This window comes from Harpegnathos saltator, unplaced genomic scaffold, assembly GCF_003227715.2.
Source record: "Harpegnathos saltator strain DR-91 unplaced genomic scaffold, Hsal_v8.6 scaffold620, whole genome shotgun sequence".
In the NCBI taxonomy this organism is placed as follows: Eukaryota; Metazoa; Arthropoda; class Insecta; order Hymenoptera; family Formicidae; genus Harpegnathos; species Harpegnathos saltator.
In genome coordinates, this window is record NW_020230450.1 from 453144 (window position 1) to 479332 (window position 26189).

At 48.4% G+C, this 26189-nt stretch overlaps 1 protein-coding gene and 1 long non-coding RNA gene across 7 annotated transcripts in view; one reads left to right on the forward strand and one right to left on the reverse strand.

Annotated features, from left to right (window-relative positions):
• LOC105186473 (uncharacterized) overlaps nt 1-4286 on the reverse strand; it is a 33962-nt gene extending 29676 nt beyond the window's left edge. The window contains exons 1-3 of one of the 2 annotated variants that reach the window (XR_850020.2): nt 4135-4286; nt 3861-3972; nt 751-916 (exon numbers count right to left, since the gene is read on the reverse strand). This is a non-coding gene — a long non-coding RNA (uncharacterized LOC105186473). Of the gene's footprint in view, nt 1-750; nt 917-3860; nt 3973-4134 lie in introns of those variants that run through there. The other variant, XR_003113815.1, reaches the window with a different exon arrangement.
• An 8953-nt stretch (nt 4287-13239) lies between these two features.
• The window catches only part of LOC105186462 (tRNA dimethylallyltransferase), a 101934-nt gene continuing 88984 nt past the window's right edge, over nt 13240-26189 (forward strand). For all 5 annotated transcript variants that reach the window (XR_003113814.1, XM_025304522.1, XM_025304523.1 and 2 more), the window contains exon 1: nt 13240-13397. Coding sequence is in view for 4 of the 5 variants with exons in the window: in XM_025304522.1 (XP_025160307.1) it covers nt 13254-13397 (144 nt within the window). In the remaining variant the exon portion in view is untranslated. The remainder of the gene's footprint in view (nt 13398-26189) is intronic.

The window sequence follows — 26189 nt, forward strand, 5'->3', positions numbered from 1 at the left end:
GATGTACATTCTTGTATGCGACTAAAAGAAACAAATGTGCTTCCGTGAAAAGCTACGACTTTGAGAAGGCACACGGGGATGCTTCCTCATCTGAAGGGAGTCTTTCTTCTGAAAGACCTAAAAAAATATGTATTAATATAAGTAAATATGTTATATTGGTATCCGCCGTGTATCGCTTATTCCCGAGATATTTCTTTCCTCTCAGTGTAGAGCTCGAAACGGAACTAGCGAGAAACAGCATCGTTTCCACACCACAGGCGCTAATTAATGCTACACTTGCGCGAGTTACTGTTGATCGAATTACTCGAGAGGAACACCCCGCGTCCGTCACGAAGAGTGCAAATGTACCTGTTAGCTAAATAAATATTAAAACTAATTATTATAATCGTATATCGTGTTACAGAAGAAAGAGCGAGAGAGCGAGAGAGCGAGAGAGCGAGAGCGAGAGAGAGAGAGAGAGAGAGAGAGAGAGAGAGAGAGAGAGAGAGAGAGAGAGAGTGAGTGAAAGAGAGAGATGGCGCATAATAAGGAAAGATTAGCGTTCGTAACGATTTATAGCGTAACGACCTACTTTTTCGCTTGAGCAAGGTCGCGCCAATTGTTTGCACATGTTGTTATATGCAACACGTACCGAAACGACACGACGACAGGCACGACACGCGAGTCTCGCTCCTTTCGCGGCCGCGCTCGACGCGCTGAGCGAAATCCCGATATCACCGCGTCTCGCTACACTTTTCCTTTTTCTTATCACGACAGAACGCGTTCCTCATCGCGGAATTTCTCTTTGCTTTTCCTTCTCGTCTCGTCTCGCGCCGCAGCTGGAGAGTCTCGCTCTCCTCTCGCGTTATCCGTGTACGTATACGCAGAGCGTTTCACGTTTCGTTCCAATTTCTTTCCAACAGTTCCACGTATATTACTAGAAGAAAGAAAAAGAAAAACAGACAAATCAATACGTGAGAGAAATATTTATATATATATATTTTTCCTCTTTTCTTTTTGAGACTGACATTTTGCGTTACTGCTCCCGGGAAATCTTGCTCCGTCTTTTTAACGGCTGAGAATGTATAAGAATATACGAACTTCGGGATAGAACGCTCTGTGTATACACGTATATTATTTCTTTTCTCTATCTTCGCGGCCTATCTTTTATCGTAAGCGGTTTGCGTCTTGCGTTTTTGTTTTGCCTTTGGTCATCGATGTTAACGAAATGTAGCGCGCGCGCGCGCGCGCACGTGCGAGAGAGAGAGAGAGAGAGAGAGAGAGAGCCTCGAGGACGCAAATCCGACAAGCGATCAAAAAGCGATTGAGATTTCGTGACAGCGAATACGATGAGCGTATGAAATAGCATCTGACGAACGTTTTTACAGGACAATTTTATATGCGTATAGAAGAAGAGAAATTCTGACGGGAGTAGAGCGCGAATTAGCAGCGCTCGGACGTAGTCTAAGGGATTTAGGTTTTTTACTCAGAGCGAAAAGAAAAATATTTTTTATTTATGTCCGTTATTTTTATACGACGTCGCTACGGAAGAGCTGTTGCTCTGTACTACACGGACGTTCGTAACAACGTTCGAAGGAAAACGTAGTAACGCGAGCCGACGAAGACGCTTTCGGCGCGATAGCAGCGTTGAATAAAAGTGAAATAAAGATAAATAAAAACAGAGACGAATAGAAATTTTTACTAAAATACCTAACGAAGCTTATATGCAAGAAAAAAAGCTAGGAAGAGCATTATAGGCGGCCATTAACGAATAGAAAAAACAAATAAATAAATAAATATATATATATATATATTATATAAAGCTATCTATACATACAGGAATTCTGACAGACAAGTTTTTTGTGAGAATTGCGATATACATATGTATGTATATATATATATATATATATATATGTATATATATATATATATATATATATATATATATATATAATATACAGATAGAACAGATATAGAATCTCTTATTTTTGCAAGAAAATCAATTTCAGAAAAGAAAAAAACAAATGTCGCGATCGTTCACGCATTCGGCGAAAGAGGACGCGATGTCGGACGGACGCGTTTGTTCCGCATCGTTTGTGTTGCTCACTTCGTATCTCAACGCAAGTGCGTCGCGTGCTTCTTCGTCGTGAACGTGAACGGGAACGAACAGACTACAGAGACTTAGCTGCTTTAAAGAAAGAAAAAAAAAATGGGTGGTTGCTTCGTTCCAAGTTTTGTTTCGAACTCGCGATATACTTGCAAAAGTCGATAACATTTGGCTGTGTAGGTTATGAAATTCGTGATGAAAAGAATTTTTATAGTTTAATGCCTTAAACATTGTTGTAATTTAATTTATCCGAAGGAGACGGAAAAGGCAGGCAGGCAGGGACGGACTTAAGGGAAATTCGCCGGGAGGATAAGGAATCCCTTTAGTTTTCCGTGCATTTATCGCTGACTGCAAGTTGAATTATTTGCATATTTCGTTCGAAACCTGTCGACCTTGCTAATTATTGTTGTTATTAATTCGTTATTAATTATTGTTACAAGCGTGTATTATTTCACGCGTTATTCCGCGTGGGATAAACATTTCGCACGCACGTGCATGGACACGAAGCAACGCTACACCCCCCGAGTTCAGTGTACCTATACCTCGAAGATTGTTATACGCGATTAATAAAAGCAACACAGCCTGCGATTTCACCGACGACGGAGGCGAGAGCCTCCCGATGACGATTCCGTTCGGTCTTCCTACGATGTCGCATCCTTGTAACCGGACCGGATCGCCATCGGGTCGCCTCGCAATAGCCTAAAGAAATCCTCCTCATCCCTCGTACAACTATACTTAATATTGTACAGACATAGCCACGCACCCCCGTATACACGGCCGTAAGCGAAGCGGATCGGTGAGAGTCAAGCACATTTATACACAAACGATAAGAGTATATATTATATTACGACAGATAAAATAAAGAAGTAATATTTATACCAGAAGTTAATATAGCACTATCTAGAAGTAATATTTATACCTCTATATTTACTATATTTACATATGTATGTATACAGGTACATGTACAGGTATACATATGTACCTACATACATGTATACGCGTGTATGTATATACGTATACACACATGTGTATATATGTTATGAAACAGCCAACACTCCCCCCACCCCCACCCCTCCCTTCCGTCATGCCATTTTCTTCCTCGTTTTTTGTACGATCATTAGCTAAGACCGATGGGTGACCGACGACGAGTGCTTGTGCTTCGTACATCGAAAATATTCTCCCCCTCCGCGCCGTTCCTCTTTTCTTTGTCCGTCTCAGGTAACGGATAGAGAGCTTATGTTGTACTTAACTTGTTAAGACAGTTATGCGAAGAACAGAGTCTCGTCCTGCCCGGCGAATTGCAGCGAGCAATCGATTGTGCGAACGAACGAATTCCTTTGTATTGTCGATACGAAAGAGATCGCCGACCGGGTTTGGACGACTCTCTCGACAGAATTTTGATATTTTACGCGACGATCTTTAATTGAAACGTTAAACGAAGCGTTAACTAAACCGGACCATTGCAACCTGATGACACGCGCGCGTCATCTGCGCCATAGATTTTTTGCACATTGTTAAGAAGGAGAGAGAGAGAGAGAGAGAGAGAGAGAGAGAGAGAGAGAGAGAGAGAGAGAGAGAGAGAGAGAGAGAGAGAGAGAGAGAGAGAGAGGGAGAGAGAGAGAGCGAGAGTGAAAAAGCAGGCCGGAGAGCCGCCGGTAATGTTTCTTTTCTTTTCTCTTGTTTTTTCGTTTTGTTCTTCAGGAAAAGGGTTCGACAGTTCCTCGACATTTATATTTCGAATTACCTTGCATGAATAAAGAAATGTATCATTTACCTGGTGATGTGCTTTCTTTCTCCTTCCCTCCGCATCGACCTTCCTTCCTTCTTTATAGCCACGGTGCGATTAACGGTCAAATCTCAGATCAACGAACTTCGACGGAACGAACCTAATTGACATATCAGCGAAATATAAATTTTGCCGCGGTTGTTGCCGCGCAATCGATTTTACGTATCGCTCAAAAAACTACTGTTGAATTTCGGCCAGCCAAGAAATGAAGATGCCCGATAATGTGAAAGTTCAGACGACAGAAGATAAAACGTGTTCTCACATGCAAAGTTTTCTTCAACGAGGCGCAATCCTTTCCCGGTTTTTGATGCTAACATATATTGGCACTTAAAAATGTAGACGAGCGACTGCTCTCGCAGCAACGATTAAAGCGTCGAACTTCTAGTCGCTCAGTAGGATCTTCGGATATCTCCACGGCTACTTATATAAGCCTGAAGGTAGCACGTGACCAAGACGTGCGCGAAAGAAATATCATGTGTGAACACGGGACACAAAGCGAAGTAAACACAAACATTGCCGCTTAAAGAAGACGATTTTTAAGTTGCGAGCTGTTGACGATTCGGTGATATTTTGCAAATCGATGCCATTCTCTCTCGATTGATTTCAGCGATATCGGTCTCTCGTAATCTGATATTTTTACCTCATCCCAGGCGAAATTAAATTAAATGCGCGAATATGTACACACAGAGAGCCCAAGTTCCGAAGCAGCAGAGGTACGAGTTGAGTTTTTGTTAATTTGTGTTTTTACGATGTTTATTACTTTTGGCCTTTCTAATTGCCTTGGGATCCGTCTTACGCGAGAAGCGTCGTAACTTTTTCGCCAAACAACTTATCGGTTATGCAGTTGCGAGAAACGTTGGGCGACACGTGTTGTTTTTTACTTCGATGGTTCCGGAAGACCGAAGGTTAGACGGATCTGTTTATCGGGCAAAAATGATCTGAAACAGCCGGAGATTATAATCTCCGACATGCCCGACCTCAAAAAAGATTTTCGAATTCGCCTTTTTTTGATCAATTATTAGGGACAAACCATGACCTGATGGTCATGGGGTTGAACCGACAACGAATTCGGATTCAGCGTCCCAAAAAACATATAATTACACAACTTTCACCTGCCGGATTAACTTCTGTTTTTTTTTTGTAAGGTAGTAACGAAAACGCCAAACTAAAAAAATTTCAACGGACGATATTTCCGAGAAGAAATAAGATGTATGAAAAATTCAAAATGCATTTTGAAGGCGAAGAGTAGTACTTTCAGATACTGTAACGGGTTTTGTAGAGAAAAATTAATTCACGTTGTAATATAACCCCGAATATAGCGAGAAACTGTGTTTTTTGCACTTTCAGATTAGAATATCTCGAAAACCTGATGTGATGGAGCAATTCCGCTGCCGGATTCGGATTCAGCGGACCGAAAACCTTCGGGAAAGTACAGTCTTGTCTCAGGGTTTTAAAAATATCGGCCTGTGTTATTGATCGGCATGAGGCACCGCGAAAAAGGTCGCTGCGACATCGACGGTCTTTTTTTGTTAGCGCGTCAGGTGCGGCGTCGTGTTTTGCGGAACAACAACAGACCGAAGTCTGTTGAAGTGTGAACTTTCAAAAATTAAGAGCAAATAACGGACGGCCGTTATTATGTTAATTACCGCGTACGGTCGCGCCGGCTAGCATTCGCGTTAAATTACGGCAGTTGGACACGCGACGCGTTTCGTTTCTCTCGGCTGAAATTTGATCTCTTCGACGGCACGATCTCGCAGCTTCAGATTAGACTCTTCGCGCTCCTCATCGTGAAAACTCGCAATTCCTTGCCTCCCTCGGCGCTCTCCGGATTGGGCGTTTAACGTGCGTAATCGTGGATTTTGCTTTGGAATTTAATATCAGGATTGCGTATCGGGAGACGGTCGAGAGACGACGGTTTAACGGTAAGCATGTCGCAGCTTTACGAGGCTTCATCCCGACCGCCGCATTAATTCCACGTCATAAAAATGGAGATAATGGCCGGTGAATTCGGTCGAAGCTGCAAAAGGTAAGCCACAACCACAACGGTGCCTGGAACGACGTCGTCCTCAGGTGATGCGCGTGCACGGGCGCTCCTTACCTCGTCCTGGCCACGATTGACCTCGGCTGGACTGCTCCGCCGAAGACGTCGAGAGACGCTAAACTCTCTCGCGTCGAGTGTATCGACGTCGCATTCTCCTTTTTGCTCGCAACTCCGAGCGGGAGAAAGGGGAAAAGGTAATAACGAAGGGCGATCAATCAACGTGTTCGTGATAGATGACAAACGTCTCTTCAGTAGCACCCGAGGCTACCATTTTGTTCGTCGATCGCCTGGGGGTCGATCACCCAGAAGGAAAGAGAACTTCGCGAGAACTTGGGAAATGCTGGAGAAAGGAGTCCGTATCGTATCCAATAGAAACATTCGTTCCTCGCGTACTGAGAAGAAAAGATTGCTTGGTATTTGTAACTTTCGATTGCAAAATAATCGCACAATCGTGGAAGAGTTGTAGAATCGCTCGCCGTGTTTTTATATAGCATATTTATTATTTACACAGAGTGACCGAGATGTGTTTTGGGGGCGAAAAATTGTGAAGATTAATCAGACGAAACTGAGAGGAAAAGTCAAGTATCATTTTGCACAAGTCGCGAGAGTTATTTTAATGATCGAAAATGACCATGACATCTAGAAGTACTTTTAATTGATAACTTGAACCTTTTGTGCGTGCTTACTCGCAAAATAGAGGTTCAAGATTCAGGGTTTAAAGTTCAATCGCCAGACACAATGGCCGTCATATAATTGTAGATCAGGTCATTCCAAGCAGAAAAGTCCTTTACCGTGTTGCAAATTTTCAAATTATCGATTAAAAGAGCCTCTAGATGTGGTCACTTTCAATCATCAACTTAATCATAACTTAATAACTATTGCGATTTTCGCAAAATGGTACATGTCTTTTCTCTTCTCACTTTGATCTGATTAATCTTCACAATTTTTCGTTTCCCAAAAGACACCCTGTAGATATTTCTGGAACAAGGTTGCTCCTTTAGTACGACATACTCGTTGCAAAGCGATCATGTGCATAAAAGTGGACAAAATAGTAGTAAGGACAAAATAGTAGCAAAATAGGAGTAAGGCTGATAACGCGAGAAGGATACAAAAATAAAGCGACCGAAAGGAGGAATCCGTAAAGAAAAGGGAAGGAAATGTGCGCGGCAAGTCGGGAAGAGTCAGCCGAGCGTTTATAGACGCAATCGATCAAACGGTCCAAAGGTTCGCGATTCGTCACGTAGAAAGCCGCTGCAACTTTCCTGTCGCGTCGGAACCGCAGGAAGATCGGCAAGTCGGCTATCATTTCACCGGCATCAGCCGTTTATTTCCGTCGGTGTGGGACGAGCGGGAGAGGCGCGAGGCGCGAGGCGCGACCTGCCGATCACCGATCCCGCATCGAGCGCGACAGCTCGACACGCACTCGCCCGCGAGGATCAGTCGGAGTGGCCGCGCTCTGGAGGAGGCTTATTACATAATATCATATTAATATGTATGCCCGCCGCACACCGCGCGCTCGTTCGCACGGCTGAAAAGGTTAATGGAAGCCGGCGATACCACGTCCCTCGTCCCCTACGTCGTCGTAGGTGGGCACCGCAAGCCCGCCAGGCCGCGGACCAGGCGAGATCTGATGGATTCTCCGTACGCGGTTCTCGTACTCGATAATACAACGCCCGCTGCCGTTTCCTGTGGAAAGTCCCCAGCCGCGGCGCCGGTTGCGTCAACGGCACTTTTCGTCGCGGGCGAGGCGAGCCGGATCGGCACACGAGCCCCGCTGGTTCTTCGCGACGAGGGGCCTCCTCGTGACTAAGGCGGCGCTGCAACTTTTCCGCACGAGCGGAAACGCGAAGAGTGAAAAAAGTTTCACGTTCGCGTTCGCGACTCGCTTTGTGCAAGCGGCTGCGGCACGACCGCCAAAGTGCGTCTCGTCGAGTTCGCGCGAGGCGAGGCGAGGCGAGGCGAGGCGAGGCTCCGCGTCTTTCGCGTTTTTTGTTTTCCGCTCTTAGGGAGAACTTACGCCATCGCGCGCAAGCCGGGCGCCGCTTTGCCCGCAGAAACGTCGTGAGCGCGAAAGGGCGTAAAACGCGCGAGACACCGCTGTCGAGTGCAAGCTCGCGAGCTTGTGAGCTCGAGAGCTCGGAAAAAGCGAGCGATGTGGGGCGTTCCGATATCGGAACTTTATTAACGAATGAATCGAATGTCTGACACGGCGTCCGGTCTCTTCATGTATTGATTCAGAGCTGGCACGAGCATTAGCTGGCGCATACGCGACTCTGACTGATATCGGGCTTGAGGTAGCGATTGAAAGGAAGGAATATCGCTAGCCGAGTCGAGATAATCGATCCGAAGTCGTACGGGATCTTAGCGGGGAAGTAACGTGCGGTTTGAGGGGAAGTGGAGTTAAGATAACGACACCATTGTGGAGAGAAATCGTCCCGTTCTCATTTGTAACTTGGGAGACGGGCATGTCTCAAAGGATCTCTCTCTCTCTCTCTCTCTCTCTCTCTCTCGCTCTCGGTTCCCCCGGCCCTATCCGCTCAAACAGCTGTCGTTTGAGGTTACGCACCCTCGTATTATCGCGCCTAATATTCATTGTCTTTCGTCGTCGCGCGACGAATGACAATGAATGGGTCCCACCGGGTATCGGCTGGAAAAAGGACGTTAAGATTAGAAGTCGGTTGTCCTCGTCGCTGTTCGTCTCGTTGCTCCATTGGACTCTTTAGATTAGGAGCATGTCTGTAGAAAATAAACAGGAAGTAAACGGGAGGGGCAGATGGGGGAGTTTTAACCGGATTATCGCGGATTACACGCAGCGGATGCGGTCAGAGCGGCCGAAAATTCCGGGCGGACGAACGAAGGATTCTAAAATAGAGCTGGATAGGAGGTACGTTCAACTCTCGTCGTGTCTCGTTTCAGCATTGTACGGTTATTTTATACCCACTATATACAACTGTTTAACCGTTAAGTAATTTAAGATTTATTAGATTAATTGATTTAAGATATATAGATTATTATCCAACAGTTACTTACATGCAACGCGACTATTTAACGCAGCGGATGAGCGGTCAGAGCGGCCGAAAATTCCGGGCGGACGAACGAAGGATTCTAAAGTAGAGCTGGACTAGGAAGTACGTTTAACTCGTCGTTTAAACATTGTACGGTTATTTTATACCCACTGTATAGCCACTTAATCGTTAATTAATTTAGCTACGTAATGCAACACAGCTATTTAACGCAGCGGATGCGGTCAGAGCGGCCGAAAATTCCGGACAGACGAAGGAGGAATTCTGAAGAGATAGAGATGGATGGTCCATCGCGTTCAACTCGTCGTCTCATTTAAACATTGTAAACGGTTATTTTATACTCATCGTAAAACTATTTAACCGTTAATTGATTTAAAATTATCGAACAGACATATTCAAATTATTTATTTGCACAGCTACTTATATTTATCTAATTATACGTTTATATCTTGTACGTTATCAATAATATGTATCAATCGTGTATCAATTACACATTTAATTATACGTTTAACAATAAAAGAGAAACGACATTACATCCCTCCCACACGAGTCCACAGGCGCGACGACGAAAGGCAATAACAATGAAGTGAAATGAAGTAAGCTGGTCGGAACAGGCCAATCCTCACCCCGGACAATCCCGCGCAATCGGAGGATCGCAATCCTTGCGCGAGAAGAAAATGATGAAAACAGAGGAAAACGTGATCGATCTCACTCGCCGAAGTCGTCGGCGGAGCAACTGCGAGAGCGGCGGCGGCGGCGGGGGGGGGGGAGGCGAGTCGCGCGTTATTGCGTCTCGTTACGTTACGTTGCGTTACGTTACGTTACGTTACGTTACATTGCGTTGCGCGTTATTACATCGTTACTTGCGCGCTGCGCCCACTATGTTGCACCATGTTGCAGCATATTGCGTCGCGCTGCGGCGTGCATTTGCGTTGCAGTCGCGCACTGTCAGCTCGCGCTTGCATTCGCGCGTCGGCGTCGGCGACGGCGACGGCGACGGCGACGGCGCTTGCATCGTGTATTACATTAAGTCGCAAAAATTCAAACGCCAACGTTCACCTCGCCCGCCCTTGCGTTCGCCGTTGCATTCGCATCACGTTTTGCGTTACGTCGGCATTACGTCGGCATTGTGCCTCGCGCCGAGGAGGCGAGGAGGAGGAGGAGGAGGAGGCGGAGGAGAGTCTCGCGCGCTGCGTCCGTCCGCGTTGCATTACGTCGGATCCTCGCCGTTACGTTGACGTCGCCGCGACGATTTAGCGCCGCGCCGAGTGGGAGTTTCTCTTATTTCCCTTCCTCTCCCCCGCGAATTAACGCCGCCACGGTGCGGCCTATTAATCAGCGCTCGCGCGCGCGCCGCGTATCTGCGAGCGTCGGAACGTTCGGTCAAATTTGTTTGTGCTCACTTGCGGCTACGTTATGATTGTATTCGAATTACGGGCTCGCTAAAGTCCGCGTCGATGATCAACGCGCTCGCGGGAAATGACGATTGTCTGAGAACTGGCGGGAAACGTGGAATCAGGTTCCTCGCCACGCATTATTTCGCGGCCACGTAACGAAAGGAGCATGGCCAAAAATTTCATCGAGTCTTGCAGCGAGTATTCGTTAAATTTCGCTCGAAGGCAAGGTAACAGCCGAATTTCTCGAATTCGTGTGATTTTTCATTTGTACAAAAAGGGAGAGGGAGAGGGAAGGAGGAGCGAGATTTTCTGCTTGAATAACTATCTCGAGTAACTATTTTCGCTGAAAATTGGAGAGTGGATTCCGCGGGAACGAGCTCGCTGTAATCGACTGAAATATTTACACGTACGACTGAAACCGACTGAGGCTTACGTGAAATATTCACTCCTTCACGATTCCGCGAGTGGCGAGTATTTTCGCTCCGGGTGAGAGAGATTTCGCCGCGAGAAATTTAGGGAGAAATTTACACACGTCGGCGCAACACGTCGCGCGGAGTCGTTTGTGAAAACCAATAAAAGGCCCGAGGCGTCTCCGAAGGCCCGATGCGCCTGCAAAAGTTGCGCAATCTCTCTACAAGCGGCATAACGACGTCCGCTTTTTTAACTCATTGTTATGGCAACGCGACTGCGCAACGCGCGACAACAGATTCATCGCCTCGCGATTTTTAATTATCCGTCGCCGATGATGAATATTTTTTTGTTCGAATATGCGTCGGGCTGCTATTACAATGAATAGCGCTCTTCGGCGAAGGTGAGTAAAAAACTGTCGTAAAATTCGGACTTTTATACGCTCGCGCGCGCGTGTGTGTGTGTGTGTGTGTGAGAGTAGGATTCCTGGTTTCGTGCCAAGGAATATTGATTGCGCCGGTGCGAGAGCAATGATATGCCGGCGCGCGAACAACTGACGTTTATTCTTATTAAAAGAAGTCGTTTTATTCGGGCGCGAACGCGACGGCTCGGCGATTTACGTAAACGTTAACGTAAACGGCGCGTGTAGAAGTGGCTGCTCGTGTTTGCACGAGGCAGGCGGAGGCAGTTGACTTATAATGAACGCACGGATGCAACGAGAGAGAGAGAGAGAGAGAGAGAGAGAGATAATTCGGTTACGTCAAGATCCAATTCTGCCGTGCAAATAACGCCGCTCTTTAAATAGATCGCGTGTACCTTACGAATCGGCGAGAAGAAGCGGCGCGGGAGCGGCGGGGAGGGGCGAGGGCGAGGGAGAGGGAGAGACGAAATGTTATCGCTTCTGTCATGCACCTTCCGTCAGCGGACTTTGCGCATGATTTGCCGGCGCCTAATTAACCCAGCCGTTCGGCGGATTAAGAACAGCTGTGTCACACACGATACGGGCGCACTATTCGCCGTCTGAGCGTTCCATCCCCTCGACGCGGCGCCGATTATATCCATTGAACTTTGTATTGAACTTCGTATCGTGGGCGAAATCGCTGCGGGCGACGCTCGCAGCAACGAGGCGAGCGCAATCGCCAACTCGCATTCTCGCCTAAAAATAATTATCTGAATGCGTCTGAGATGCATAATTTTTCGCGAAGGAAAAGAAATACCGCGGAGGAAAATGCACAAACAAAACTGTGTCGGGAGAAGGAGCGAGAAACTTGCGAAAAGATAAGAGGAGATATTGCGATGTTTCTTTTCTCCCGAAGCGACGAAGAGAATTTTATATTAAAACTCGCTGTATAAAATTCCGAGGAACGTGTTGACTCAGTTTTTTACTCTCGTACCGCTCTCTTTCCGCTTTAAAAATACGCTGTTTGTATGTCCCCAGAACTGAAGTCTAAGATTATTAAAAAATTTATCATTCCTGCATTGCCAGGAAACAAGAGGAAAATCGACAGAAATGTGTGCGAAAGGAAAAAGTGCACAAAAATAATGCCTCCGCGTGTCGCTCGGAAATTCGACATCCACGCGGCATTGTCAATCGCTCGCTCAACAAGTCACTCGGGGCCATTAGCGTTAGGCTTCATCGTCGTCACGCCGAACACCCAGTGTCATCGATCACGCAGCCGACGATATCGATAACAAGTGCAAAAGTTGCGCGCAGCGATAACACAGTGACATTATTTACGCGTTGCCGCAACACCGAAGACCTCGTTACACACTTGCCGTCCGTCGGCCGATGAGCCGACACATTATTGGCACAATCGCAATTTCCTCGGGCGATATATAGAGTTCGGCTGGTGCAATCGTTTCTCACTCGCGAATGACGCGCGTCGCGCCGTCGACGCCGTGCACGTGCTCTACTCCGCGCGCTTGTTTGCGCCATTTCGCGCGCGGTTCTCCGCTTCGCTCCGCTTTGCGGCTTCCGAGCGCAATCACGCGTACGCATATAGAACGATAAACAGCGCGAGGCGTCGCTTTATTGCGAACGGGGCCGGGTCTAGGAATAGCGAAATTTCTCCTCGCCGCGAAACTCTTCATCAAACATCCCATGGAATGGCCGGCGATAATTCCCGGATTTTCAACAATTCGACGTTTCCACCTCCGCGTCCTCCTCCAATCGTCACATCAGCGGGCTAATTAGACGAGTGTCATTGGAACAGCTCTTATTATCGATTATCAGTCATCCAACATTGATTGCCTCTTCTCGACGTCTGTGATCACGATTACAGTTCGACGAGTAGAATTTCACACGCGTAATTCCTGCGGGACGTGTGCGAACAGCCCGCGATAAGATGCCATGCGACAAGAACGTTTTCCAAGCGCTGCGGAATAGCTGACTGCTAGTGGATTTGAAATCCAGCGCGCGTCCCGCGTTCCGTGTTCCGCGTTCCGTCCGGCGGAGCGACGGTCGTGCGAGATCTCGAAACGACAGTGCGGCGCCTGCGCGCAGTGCGCGGCTATGATGGTCGATCGGGACGAGGTGGGTATGTCGCGTGTGCCAGTTTTAGTGATCCTGGGTGCCACGGGTTCTGGAAAATCGCGGCTGGGCATCGAATTGGCGCGCCGTTTCTCCGGGGAAATCATCTCCGCCGACAGTATGCAGGTGAGCGCTCACATTTCGCACCGTGCCGACGTCCGACACCGCGCACCACGTTGCGATAAAGGTTAGGTGCCGCGGCACGACTTTCAAACTAAACTTGTTTACCGTCCGTGAAGAGCAGCTCGTGGGAGCGTTCGGAAAAGCGCCGTTCCCTGAGCAGCGCGGAGACACGCGTGTGTTCGGATATTCGACTCGCTTCCTCTCTCTGTCTTTCTAACATGCGTATATGTTCTTCTGCAATTGTTATACGTGTGTGTGTGTGTGTGTGTTTGTGTGTGTGTGTGTGTGTGTGTGTGTGTGTGTGTGTGTGTGTGTGTGTGTTTCTGCAAATAATTATTATACGCGGTGCTATTTGTGTAGAAACGATAAAAATAGGCGATATTTACGAGAAAAAAAAATATATGTGTACATATATATGTGTATATATATATATATGTGTGTGTATGACGAGTATACATATGACGAGTGCAAAAGGTGTGAAAAGCATTCGGCGGGAGGGGAGGGGAGGGAGCGCATAGCGCTCATATATTATACTCCTGTTACTGTTCCCGGAACTAAAGTTACTTCGAAGAGCCGAAGCTGCTGAAGAGAAACTCGCGAGGTTATTTATCATAAGATCTCCTAGAGCGCGGCTAACGCGCGTTCTCGGCTTTCCATAATGTTTCTCTCACACGCGACAATCACTACGACACCGCGACGATGTCGCTCGCTCCCGTGACGTCACGGCGGGCTTAAATGCCCGTAAGTTAAATCCGTCTGTCTGTTCTGTTCGCGGCCGTCGGCTTTTAAATCCGTCTAACGGCGCACACTTGACTAGAGCGCTTCGGTGTGCGAGAAAGAGCGGCTCTCTCTCTCTCTCTCTCTCTCTCTCTCTCTCTCTCTCTCGCCTTCCCGCGAGCATAAATCAAATTCCGTCACGCATCGACGTCGCAGACGCCGGCGGCGGCTCGCTGCGTAAACGCGATACAATGGCGATAAGACGCACGTGAGGGCACTTCAAACGCGGACTCGCGTTTCCGCGCGACCGCGACTGATCGCGGATTCCGGCGCGTCCCGCGGGCGGAAACTCGCGAGATGACGCGTCTCGAAAGCTAGCGCGTGAGACTTCGCGCGAGCGGAGGTACGAGCCGGCCGAATGAGACGTCATTTCTCACGAACGATCTCGAAAGAAGAAAAAAAGAAAGGGAGAAGAAAAAAAACGCCGAATCACACACAGTCGGATCGAGCGCGTCGCGCTCAGCACACGCCGGCCTCACACAGCTGGCCGTGGAGCGTTTAATGTTCCCCGGCCTTGGCTCGCGGGAATTCAGGTCTCAGATCCTTCGGGCCATATTTAAATTGGAACTACGGCCGTGAACTTGCGGCTATTTGTTTGGCTTTTGACGGCTATCTCTCCGAGATTGCCGACGCCACGACGTTCATCGCGCGACGTATGAATCTTTCGAGACGCTGTCGTCGACGTCGACGACGCTGTTATTGACGGCGATGATCATTCATCGCGGCCGTCGATTGTATTGTTGTCATTGTTATTGCCGCTGTCGATTCCTCCGTCGTGGTCGTTTCCGCTGTCGTACTTGATGTCGCGACTTGAGACGACTAGTGTTCGCGAGGTCGGAGGTCGCCTGTGCGTCGCGAGCTACGCTCGTGGCCCATAAATTAGCAGTTTTAATTGTCGCGCACACACACACACACACACACACAGGCGCGTGCATGGTGTGGGCACGAGGCGCGTCGGTAATCTAATCGCACGGCCATGACATCAGGCACAGCCGCGCTCGCAATCGCGCGCGCACGCTTGTCCTTCGTTTCAATCGAATTCCGTCCTGCCGGCAGACCGGCGCAGATTCATGCGCCCACTTCCGGTTGAATGCCCTCCCCGGGCGAATTAACGCAGTCGCTCGCCCTTTACAAAGGGCTCAAACACGACCTTTTTATCTCCCTCTCTCCTCGCCCTCTTTGCTCCCTGGTCCTTCCACCTCGTATCGTGTTTGGATTTAACAGAGAACTCGGATAAGATTCGAGTCCTGGGAAACGATGAACATTTTCATGGTTTTGCTAACGTTTATCTCTAAATCTCCCCCTCCCGCTCCAGCTAATTAACGCAGCCGCAACGTCGCGGTTTCCGGCAGGCCCGGAGTTCTCCTTCGTTCCCCGCCCCATTCGTCGCCCGTTAACTCAACAAACAAACCAAACCGAACAAGGTCCGAATCCCGAGGAGAAGCGACGTCGAAATTTTTCGAACTAATCCCACCGACTAATCACGCCTGCGATTTCCAGTCCGGTCACATCGCAACCCACGATCTTCACCTTCCGAGCTCCTCCCGGTGAATCAACCGGTCCACAAATCGCTCCCTCTCTTCTCTTCCTCCGCGCCTTCCCTCGTATCGCCCGTTGGTCCAGGAAAGGTTGGTACCGTGAGAGAACCGTGAGAGAAGATAAAACCCCGGAGAAAAGCGACGTCGAAATTTTCCAGACTCGTCGGACCGACTCCGATTACGCCTCCAAGGACTTTGCTCTCCTGCGAGCGGCTCTCAGAGAGAGAGAGAGAGAGAGAGAGAGTCTAGCTGGCGGTCTAGCGGTCTTCACGGCCGTTTATTTCGGTACCCTTTTCGCACGGCATCAGCCCCGACTTCTTTTTCCGTCACACGCGTGATTTCACTCGCGTGCATAAATCACGTGCTTGCGCGGTCGCACGATGCGACACGTGTCTGCCCACACGCGCGCGCGCGCGAGAAAGAAGGAAGAACGAGAGATAGCCGCGAATTTCCGCCCTCGCGCCGCTTCAAACGGCGCAGCGCGCGGCCTCGCTCGGGGAGTCGCGATCAGTGCCGGGATTGTTCCTCCTCCTCCTCCTCCTCCTCCTCCTCCTCGTCGTCCTCGTGACGAGCGAAACCTCCGGGGACGCATCCAGCGCGACCAGACGTCGCGCCAAGGTGCTGGCCGAGGCTCTCCGAGGCTCGACTTTGTGCACCAGACACGCGGACACAGCACTGTGCCGATAAAAGACGTGCCTCCGCTCCTTCGGCTTTTTGCTCGGCCGAACGTTCGCTTCAGATCGGCCACGAGCCCGATCTGTCTCAGAAATCATCGAACGCGCTGGGCAATCTCGGCGGTGCGATCTTGCGTAAATGAATAGTTCAGAGACTCGCGTCCGCGCTTCCTTCCTTCCTTCTTTCCTTCCTCTCTTCCTTCCTTCCTTCCTTCCTTCCTTCTTTCCTTCCTTCCTTCCTTCCTTCCTTCCTCTCGCCGCAGAGGCGAAATGAAAACTCGTCGATCGAGCCTCGTGATATTTCATCTCTCTCTCCTTTGTTACATTCTCCCGAGCCGAGTAGTCCTGCTCGGCGGGCCGGATCTCGTTGCAATTAAATTCTCCTTGGGTGATTGCGAGTTCTCTCGTTTCTCGGCTGCCTCCGCAGCCTCCGCGATTAAGAGCGAAGGCGCGCCATCGGAATCCCGCTGATGAGAGAGCGACTCGCAATTTGATAAGAATATATCGTGTTATCCTTGACTCTTCACCGCTCGAGGCCGCTTTTTAAATCATGTATATATATTCTAATAGAATCGCGAGGAGAGTCCCCGCGATGTAACGTCAACGAAAGCGCCAATGAGCGATTGGCTCAACGATATTTCGCCAATTTCTCTCCCTCTCTCCCTCTCTAATGTTGTATTATCACGGTGATGTTTCAAGTATCGGTAAACGCGTGAAAGTTGGAGGCAACTTGTTTAAGAATGAGCCGGCAGACGAGCGAGCGTACGTCCGAAAGTTGCTCTCTTAGAGGCACGTCGGCTCTCGCGGTATTCCTGAAATATTCAGCGCGTAGAATTTTAATACCGCCGTTAAGGAGGCGCGTTGGAATCTCGCCGGAACATCGCGAGCGATTCTCTCGTGAGCATCCATTAAGATGATTCGCTGCATGAAGCGGCCTGGAGAGAGAGACAGGGGCAAGGAGGGGAAGAGGAAGAACTCGGGAAGTCGTCTCGGTCGGTCTGTCAGAATTTTACGAGAGGTTTCATCGCGGAGCTCTTCGGCTCTCTTCGACTCTGTTTTGAAAATCGTGTTCCACGGCCGAACGACGTGGGCAGCGTCGGGCATTGGCCGGTTCAAATCTTCGTGGAATAAAGTAAGCGGCAAATCAATAGTCAAAATTAGCCAATCGTTATACATGGAATTGTGTGGATCTCATTAATTATTAATCAGCGCATAATCAGTCAGAGTAGTCGATTGAGATGACCAGTGCGTGATCACGATTCACTCGATGTGAATTGTCGTCATTTTGGACGGTCAAAGTCACTCGATTAAGGGGGGATTACATGCGAAAGACCGTTTTCAAGGCTATTTTATTTTTCAACGAATTTTTTTTAACAGAAACGTTAAAGGTCAATGGACTTGAAATTTTCACACAGTGTGTTCATTAATGTTCAAAGTACAAAATAAATTTTATTGAATCACAGAAGAACCGGCCCAATTTGTAATTATAGATAAAAATGTAGTCATCCGTTTGCGAGCTTTATGTTTACTATCGACATCATCCCGGACCTCTTACTACTCTGAAACCAAAAAATGAGAGAGATTTTTAAAATATACAGTTGCCGTTACAGCCCGTACCAAAATGAAGGCAACGAAGCCAAGTTTGGAAAAAATAATGACTACACGAAAAAAATATTGAAAATGAGATTTTTTCAACTTGTAATCATGTTTAAAAAAATGAATAAAATCAAATATAACTGTGTCCGAGGTAGGAGCGATAACTACTTGTCTGCTATATATTGTGTAAAAATTTCAAGTTATTCGGTTCAGTAGTTTCCGCGTGATCGTGTGTCGGCGGTTTAAGAAAATGGTGTTCCAGATAAACGCGTTTAAAGTTTCATGTGTATTTTCCATATAGATAGTAACGAATTTATTTTGTACTTTGAACATTAATGAATACACTGTAAAAAGTCCAAGTCCATTGGCCCTACCGTTCCTATTAAAAAAAAATTCGTAAAAATAGCCTTGAAAACGGCCTGCTTCGCACATAATCCACTCCCTTTAATGCCCTTTAACGCGCCGAACGCGGAGCGACGCAAAATTCCAAGCGCAATTAGCCGCTCACAAAAACTCAGACTGAATTCGACCGATTTGCAACGTCCTTTGCCGCTTACACGCCGGAGCTGCACTCGCCGATTTAGAAGAGACAAGAGAGATGACGCAGCGCTCACTGGAAAACGTGTTCTGTCACCGCGCCGGTTACACTCGCGATTAACAGCGAGTTATGCAGGTAACAATCGGCACATATCGGCTTGATACACGGCTCGAGAAAGTGAACGTTTAAGCGAGACCTTTCATTAAGGACACGCCGTGAGGGGACTACGAGTCGTATGTTCGTTCGTTCGTTCGTTCGTTCGGGTGGGCGGGCGGGTGCGCGCGAGAGAGAGAGAGAGAGAGAGCAGCACGTGAGAGCGTAATTAGTTTATAATCCCGCGTAACGAACTTGGCGCGGTCGAGAGAGTAATTGCGCTCGATTACGAATTCAACGCGGGGATTCGTCTCGCGATTCGCGCTCGCGCGAAAGTCCTTTACACAAGCCGGCTGCGACGCGAGGGCGGCAGAGGGAAAGAGTGCGTGCCATGGCGTGTGTCGCCACGATAATGATAAAGAAGTCATTTTACGGTGAAATACAATTTATTGTCGAGACATTGCTCTCCGAAGACCGGCGAACGTGCCGTTCGCATGCTTGGCGCGAGAAGCCGGTCAAATAATAGACATTAAAGTAACACTTCCTCTCACGGACGTGTTACGATGATGATATCGCAATACCGAGGTACGCTCTGAGAGACGCACACCCGCCCACGAGCGACACACATTCGTACACACACACACACACACACACACACACACACACACACACACACACACACACACACACACACACACACACACACACACACACATACATGTATACATGCACACGTCACGGCGCAAATTTGTTGATACTTTATCGCGGCGCTCTGACCCGCGGAAGGCAACGCACCGCGGTCCTTGAATTCAAAATAGTTTTCGTCGTCTCCGGCGAACCGGCTGCGTGCCGCGCATGGAAACTTCCGTTTTAACTGGCAGGAATAGCGAGAACGACGCGTTTTACGGAAGAGTGACAGAATTCGCCGCGCGCGGGATGGCGAGTCGTCGCGCGTCGTCGCCACCGCCGCGATCGCTCGCGCTGCGTACACGCGTACTCGCGAAATGCTACAGGAAGTTTTTACACGGTCGTTAGCTTAAGAACTCGAGCCGGGATTCGCGTTCGTCCGGCGAAATTCCTACGAGGCCGGCCGGCCGATGCTCTCTCTCTACCTCTCTCTCTCTCTCTCTCTCTCTCTCTCGCTCTCTTGGGCGCGCGCGCGCCATTTGGAGTAGCGTGGAATGACGAAATCGAGAGACCTTGAAACCATTCGCGTTTCTTGTCACACTATCCTCACGCACGTCCGCCATCACGGGTTCTGAATTTGCAAACACTTAGATATTGTTAGAACCATTATTTTTGAATAAATACGCGGTTATTGAAATCCCGTGCACGGTCGGCGCCTCGTCTCTTGGAAACGTTGTTTATAAGAGAAGAAAGAGAGAGAGAGAGAGAGAGAGAGAGAGAGAGGGGACGAAAGAAAATGCTAGTGAACTAATTAACAAGCTCATCAATTAATACGCTAATTTCCATGAATTGTCTCAGAACATAACTAAAGCTCTGATAACAAAGCTACGTATATATATATATCTTCTTTTGCTAATGCATTGAGGGAAAAGATATTTATTCCAAAATATATTTCCGGGGTACTAATGGCAATGTCTGCTGCATTTGAACAAAATTTTTGCGCTTGGAAAAATTTCGTTCAAATGAAAAGACTGGTACCTTCGAATAATATCAGATACATTGGCAGAAAATATATAAATGTTGCCTTTACGACGAAAAGATACATTCACTTGTGTGAAACCGTAGCTTTTCATGAAAAAGAAAGAGCAACTACCCGCTCTATTTGAAAAGAAATTTAATTTAAGCGAATACGGCTATTGCCACTCACAGCGCGTAAAATATATTTCATTTTTTATAATTTTTTTCTCTACTGTGCGTATATTTGTTAGCTAACAAGGAAAGGTGAGGAAACCGGAAATTCAAAAAATTAAGAAACTTTGTGTAGAAGTAAAATAAGTTCATCCGTAATGCAAAACTATTTTTTGTTCGTGCGGAATTGCAGCCTGAAGGGGTGAAATCACCCTACGAAAAAAACCATTTTCATTCTTAGCATATATCTTTTAAAATACGAGGCATATGCAAAAATGGTTTGTGTGTATAAAAGTTGTAGTGTATTTCATACTCTTTCCAACTGTATATTTAGATTTTGCAAAGGAAGAGGACGGAGAGGGTTCCAAAAATTTTTCAATCTTGCAAAATCTGAATACACAGTTGCAAAGAGTATGAAATACACTACAACTTTCATATAAAACATTTTTGCATATGCCTCATATTTTAAAAGATATATGCTAAAAATGGAAGTGATTTTTTTCTTTGTTCGAAGGCTAGTTTCACTCCCTCAGGACTGGAATTCTGCACTAACAAAAAATAGTTTTGCATTACGAATGAACTACTTTACTTCCACACAAAATTTCATAATTTTTTCGAATTTCCGGGTTCCCTGTATTTCCTTGTAAATTGACGAGCTCTCTGTCGCTCGCACACACCCAATTGCCTCGCGTGCAATTAATTAAATTTCGCTCGTGAAATTAACGAGACATGGCGGAATCATAGCGCCGATCAGCAGTGACCGTTACCGCGGCGGCCAACGCGTTAGCGAGAAGCGGGTCGCGCCGTCGAATTGGCCAAGATCCACCTCGGATCTGCGGCGAATGCAGGCGCGGAAACGCTTGACGGCCGGCGTAGCGCTCGGGCGCGCATCGCTACGGTATGCATTACGGCGGACGATATGAAAGTAACGCGGTAAAAATCGCGCTGAGAGTTACAGCTGGTCATGCAGCGAGCAAGCAAGCAGGCAGGCAGGCAGACGCGGGCTCGCCCGGTTAACCGGTTTTAAATCCACGGCGACGCGATGACGCGAGATTTACGAGACTCTTTTGTCGACCTGGCTCTCGAGATGCACGCGGCCGTTGTTTTATTACGGCGCTGAGCTGCTGCAAGTGCAGCCTTTATCAAGATGTCGAGAGCGAGAGAGAAAGAGAGATTGAGAGAGGGCCGGGAGGGAAAGAGGGAGACACCCCGTAACGATATTACGCGCGATTAATGGACGCGTTTAGCTCGGCGCGACCGCCGAAGTGATATAATTGCCAATCAACCCTCCCAACATTGTCGCGCGCGATACCAAAGAAGAGGGTCCCGCGGCCGCGGGGCCGCGTGACTTTACTTCCATTCACGTGAGATCTGTCTGCTCGCTCGCTCGATTCATAAAAGGAGAAGGAAATGGAAAGAGCGCGCGCGTGACCCATAATCGCGACGGTGACCGAGAAACCTCTTTCGACGTATCTCCCAATCCCATACACTTTCCTAGAATACATGCCTCCTCGTCTTGAGAGCGTTTGAGACTCTGAGCGTCTGAGACTCGTTTGAGAGCGTACCGCGTTTGCTATCGCTATTTTTGGATTGCTATCGCGTCGCGAAATACCGAGGACAGCGCCCGCCGAAGACGTACATTCGCATAAATTACTAGAAGAATCGCGTCATCGGTCGAGAGGAGAGAGAGAGAGAGAGAGAGAGAGAGAGAGAGAGAGAGAGAGAGAGAGAGAGAGAGAGAGAGAGAGAGAGAGAGAGAGAGATCTCACGGGTTTCACGCGTTAATTTACCGACGGTCTTACGGCTTACAAATTGTGCCGCGGCCGATTGTAAATTATTTATCGCGCGTAAGAGAGACCCACCGTGGCTCCGTGTGCGGAAGAATTTCGCGTGCACGGCCGCGCATAAATTATCGCCGACTCGCCGCCTGTGACAGCTCGTCGTCTCTCATCGGTCGAAAAAAACGTCTTATCTTCGGCAGTGATTAATATTGCGTGATATCCATTCCGTTTTGAAAAGGGAGCGTCGGGGCGGCGGGGGTGCGGGGGAAGCGCTTTTACCGTCGGAAAGCCGAAGGATCGACATAATTGAAGCGACATAATCGAACGCGACTTTAATCGTCGACGGACTTCTCGTCTCGCGTTATTAATTCGCGTCTCTCGCGCGCCTTGCGCCTTTTCGTATCTTTCGATCGCGTTTACATGACGCGACTGTATTACGACGTGTGCTCTCCCCGATCTGTAATCCGAGCGCTGTTGTTAATTATGTCAGGATTATATTTCTCTGGGACGTAGCTTTCGTGTGTGTGTGTGTGTGTGTGCGCGCGCGAGATACGACTTTGAAGTGTGCGCGGACGATGTGTCATCCATGTTTCGTGATTAGCAGTGCCGGGCACAGTTTGTCATCACTTCCGCGATCGAGTTGGTGCATTCGTTTGCGGTATGCGTTATGCAACTGCAGGCTGAGTAGTCGTGTCGTAATTGTGCGATTATACGCGTAAGATAAGAGTGTGCATCTTGGCGCCACGTGGGCAATGACGTATTTTACCGGGAAAGGAAAGAATGAATCGGCGCCGGTGAATTCGCGCCAACTTGCCGCCGTTCTTGCGATTATTACTCTCTTACGCATTGCCAGTGCTGTGTATAATGTTTCCTTCGTGTCATTATATTCTATAATTAAGAGAAGAAGATATTTGTACTACACAAACATCTAGAAATTAAAAGAAAAATGTTCACATTGAAACCGGAAAAAGATAAAAATGTGTTCTCATATTTTTTCTTAAATATTCGTTCCTGATATTTTGCGAGCACATTAAATCTCACGCCTTTTTATTGACTATCTCTGAAGTCAAAATTTCTGCAAGACGCAATCGGGGGTAAGAGTATTAAAGATACAAATTAAAAAATAATAAATTTTACAAAGTGTATGAAACGTCGCTTTTCATACATGTATATATTTTTTTTATACGAAACAATATTTCTTATTCAATCGGATCCTTCTTCTTCTGGAGTATCTCCGATACTTTCTTGCCAATGCCCCCTCGATATTTCGGCCCTAATATTTTCGGCCAAATTAAATCTCTCGGATTTCCATCGAGTCGCCAATTGAAATTTCAGCGAAACGAGATCAATCGGGGACGAAATGGGCGACGACGCACGCGTCGTTATATTTGTCGTGATATATTTGTCATACATTCTATTTTGGTGTCGTATTACCACTACTACTACATTACGATTTGCGGCTTCAAAGCTTGCGCGGCAGGACAGCCTCTCGCTATAAACGCGCGCGATCGCATCACGCCAGCACTCGCGCACACACACACACACACACACACACACACACACACACACACACACACACATACACACACACACGCACATACACCCACGTTATTGACTAAATGACAACAAACGTACACCTAACAGCGAGAACAATATTTACGCGGCGAGTTAACGCGCGGGGTGTACGTTAGCAGATTTTAACACGAATTTTTCCCCGTCATCGACGTGGGCGAGCGTGTGTGTGTGTGTGTGTGTGTGTGTGTGTGTGCGCGCGAATGAATGCGTTAATGCGCAATGACAGAAATACGCGTCGGTTACGCGGGGTTCGTCGACCCCGCGGTCGTAGACGTTTTTCAGGCTAAACCGCCCCCGAGTCCTGCTGGAGTCTGCGATGGGAATTGAACCGTGTGTGTCCGAAATAATAATCGTGCGAGGGCCAGGCGGCTCGTACGTTTCGCACTTAATTTTATTTACTTATCGCGTTTGGGCCACGCACATATACACACACACACACACACACGCGCGCGCGCGCAGGTACCGTGACGCTCGCTTATAAAGTAACATTTGCGCGACCGTGACGGCACGACCGGAGCGCAAGCCCAGCCCGCCGCTGGAAAATGATCTATAAACGTTGCTCAACGCGGCAATTGCGCACGTCGGGATCGTATATTTTCCCGAACCGACAATTTCCGCAAATGTTAGCGAGCGAACACGTCGGCTGTCCTATCGCGGCGGCGCGGGCAGCTCCTCCGTCGAAACGCTGGAATATCGCGGCGTCAGAAGCGAGGCGATCCGCGTTAAAAATTCCTACGGATTACATCGAGGTGCAAATATGCGCGCCCATAAAATGCCATCGATCGAGTACATTTTTAAAATGTTCCGGAAACTTCCCTCTTGTCGAAGCGAGCAACAAATAGGCGAAAAGTCTACGTGTCAAAATCGACAAAAAAAAAGTGAGGAGAAAGGTCGATCAAGAAGAAATCTCGTATGTCATGTTAATTTTACGTAGATTGCTGAAACAAAAGGAGAGTTCTCGGAACACCTAGCATACTCGATCGATCGCAACTGCCATTTTACGGATGTGTGTGTGTGTGTGTGTGTCTTCACTTCGACGCAGCCTCCGTCGAAATTTTTAATATATATTTCTTCGCGCTTCTGACGTCATCAGCCAAGAGAGCCTTAAGAGAGAAAAATTGGACGTAACACACTGAAGATACACATACGTGTCAGCAGCCCTGAAGAAGTCAAAGGGAATAGAGCGCGCGTTGCCGATGGCGAACTGAGGTCGACAGTAAGAGACAGCGTCGGAGAGCAAGGTGCTCTCCTTGCCGGAGCGTCTGCTTGAGCAAAGAGAAGGAAGCGGGAGAAGCGATCGCGTTAACGCGTTTCTCTCTTACTCTCTCTCTCTCTCTCTCTCTCTCTCTCTCTCTCTTCTTCTCTCAGCACGTTTCGCTCTCCCACCTGTCTCCCTTACGCCGGCCCTTGCTAGAGTGCCGTGCGACAGAGGAAACGCCGTCTCACTCGGCGTACCTTCGTCCTGACTCCTGGTCTTCGTCAGCCGTCCCACGAGAGCGCGCAGAGTCTAATTCGCCGAAGTGTACGGGAGCGAGACGCAGAGAGAGAGAGAGAGAGAGAGAGAGAAATCTTTCGTCTCGGCTCATCGCGCAGAATTCAGTCGCCGCGATTTCCCCGTGCGCGACCCCAGCGGCGGAATCCGACGCTGTCGCTCGCTCGTGAATGGAGTTCGGGATGGCTGCCGAGACCGGCGAGGCGGCGATGTACCGATATACCCGGTGAGCCTCTCTCGCAATGCTTGCGCAATTGGCGGTATCAAGGTCCTATGCTCGCCGAGACAGCGGCCTAAAATCCTTCCAAACGCCTCGGCGAATCGGCAGATTTCGGCGAGATCGCGTCGCCTCCGGAATTTATGATCCTGTCGGACGCGCGACAGGCCGAAGCGAGCGTGAGAATCAACGATCGGAAGGTGACGATCGGGTTGAAGTTTGAAAACTCGTCTCTCGAGGGAGACGCAGGGGCGAGGGGTGCGCGTCTCACCAGAGCGAGAGCGGCGAAAGTCGGCGGCCGAGGTGAGCAAGTGGTCGGAGGAATCGGTGAGTCGCGCGGCGACTTTGGATGAAAATCTAACGCGATTATGATGCCCGCGACACGCTCGTTAGCGGCTCGGCACGAGAGTATTTATCGTCAATTAAGCGCGACGCTCGATGCTCCCTCCCTCGGCGCGATTTGTGCCCCGACGACGTAGATAAGGGCAGAATCGCGGCCGTTAACATTAATTAGATCGACCCGCGGTGGGAGATATCGCGATTACATTCCGATTTATCTCACCGGCTAGGAACGGGTTTTATGAAAAGCGTGCGTTTTGTTCGTCGCGGCGAGCGCGGGGACGCAGATGCGAGCGAGCGAGCGAGTGAGCGAGCGGGCTTATACCTTGCTCATTGAGCGTAACCTTTCTGGTAACGAGA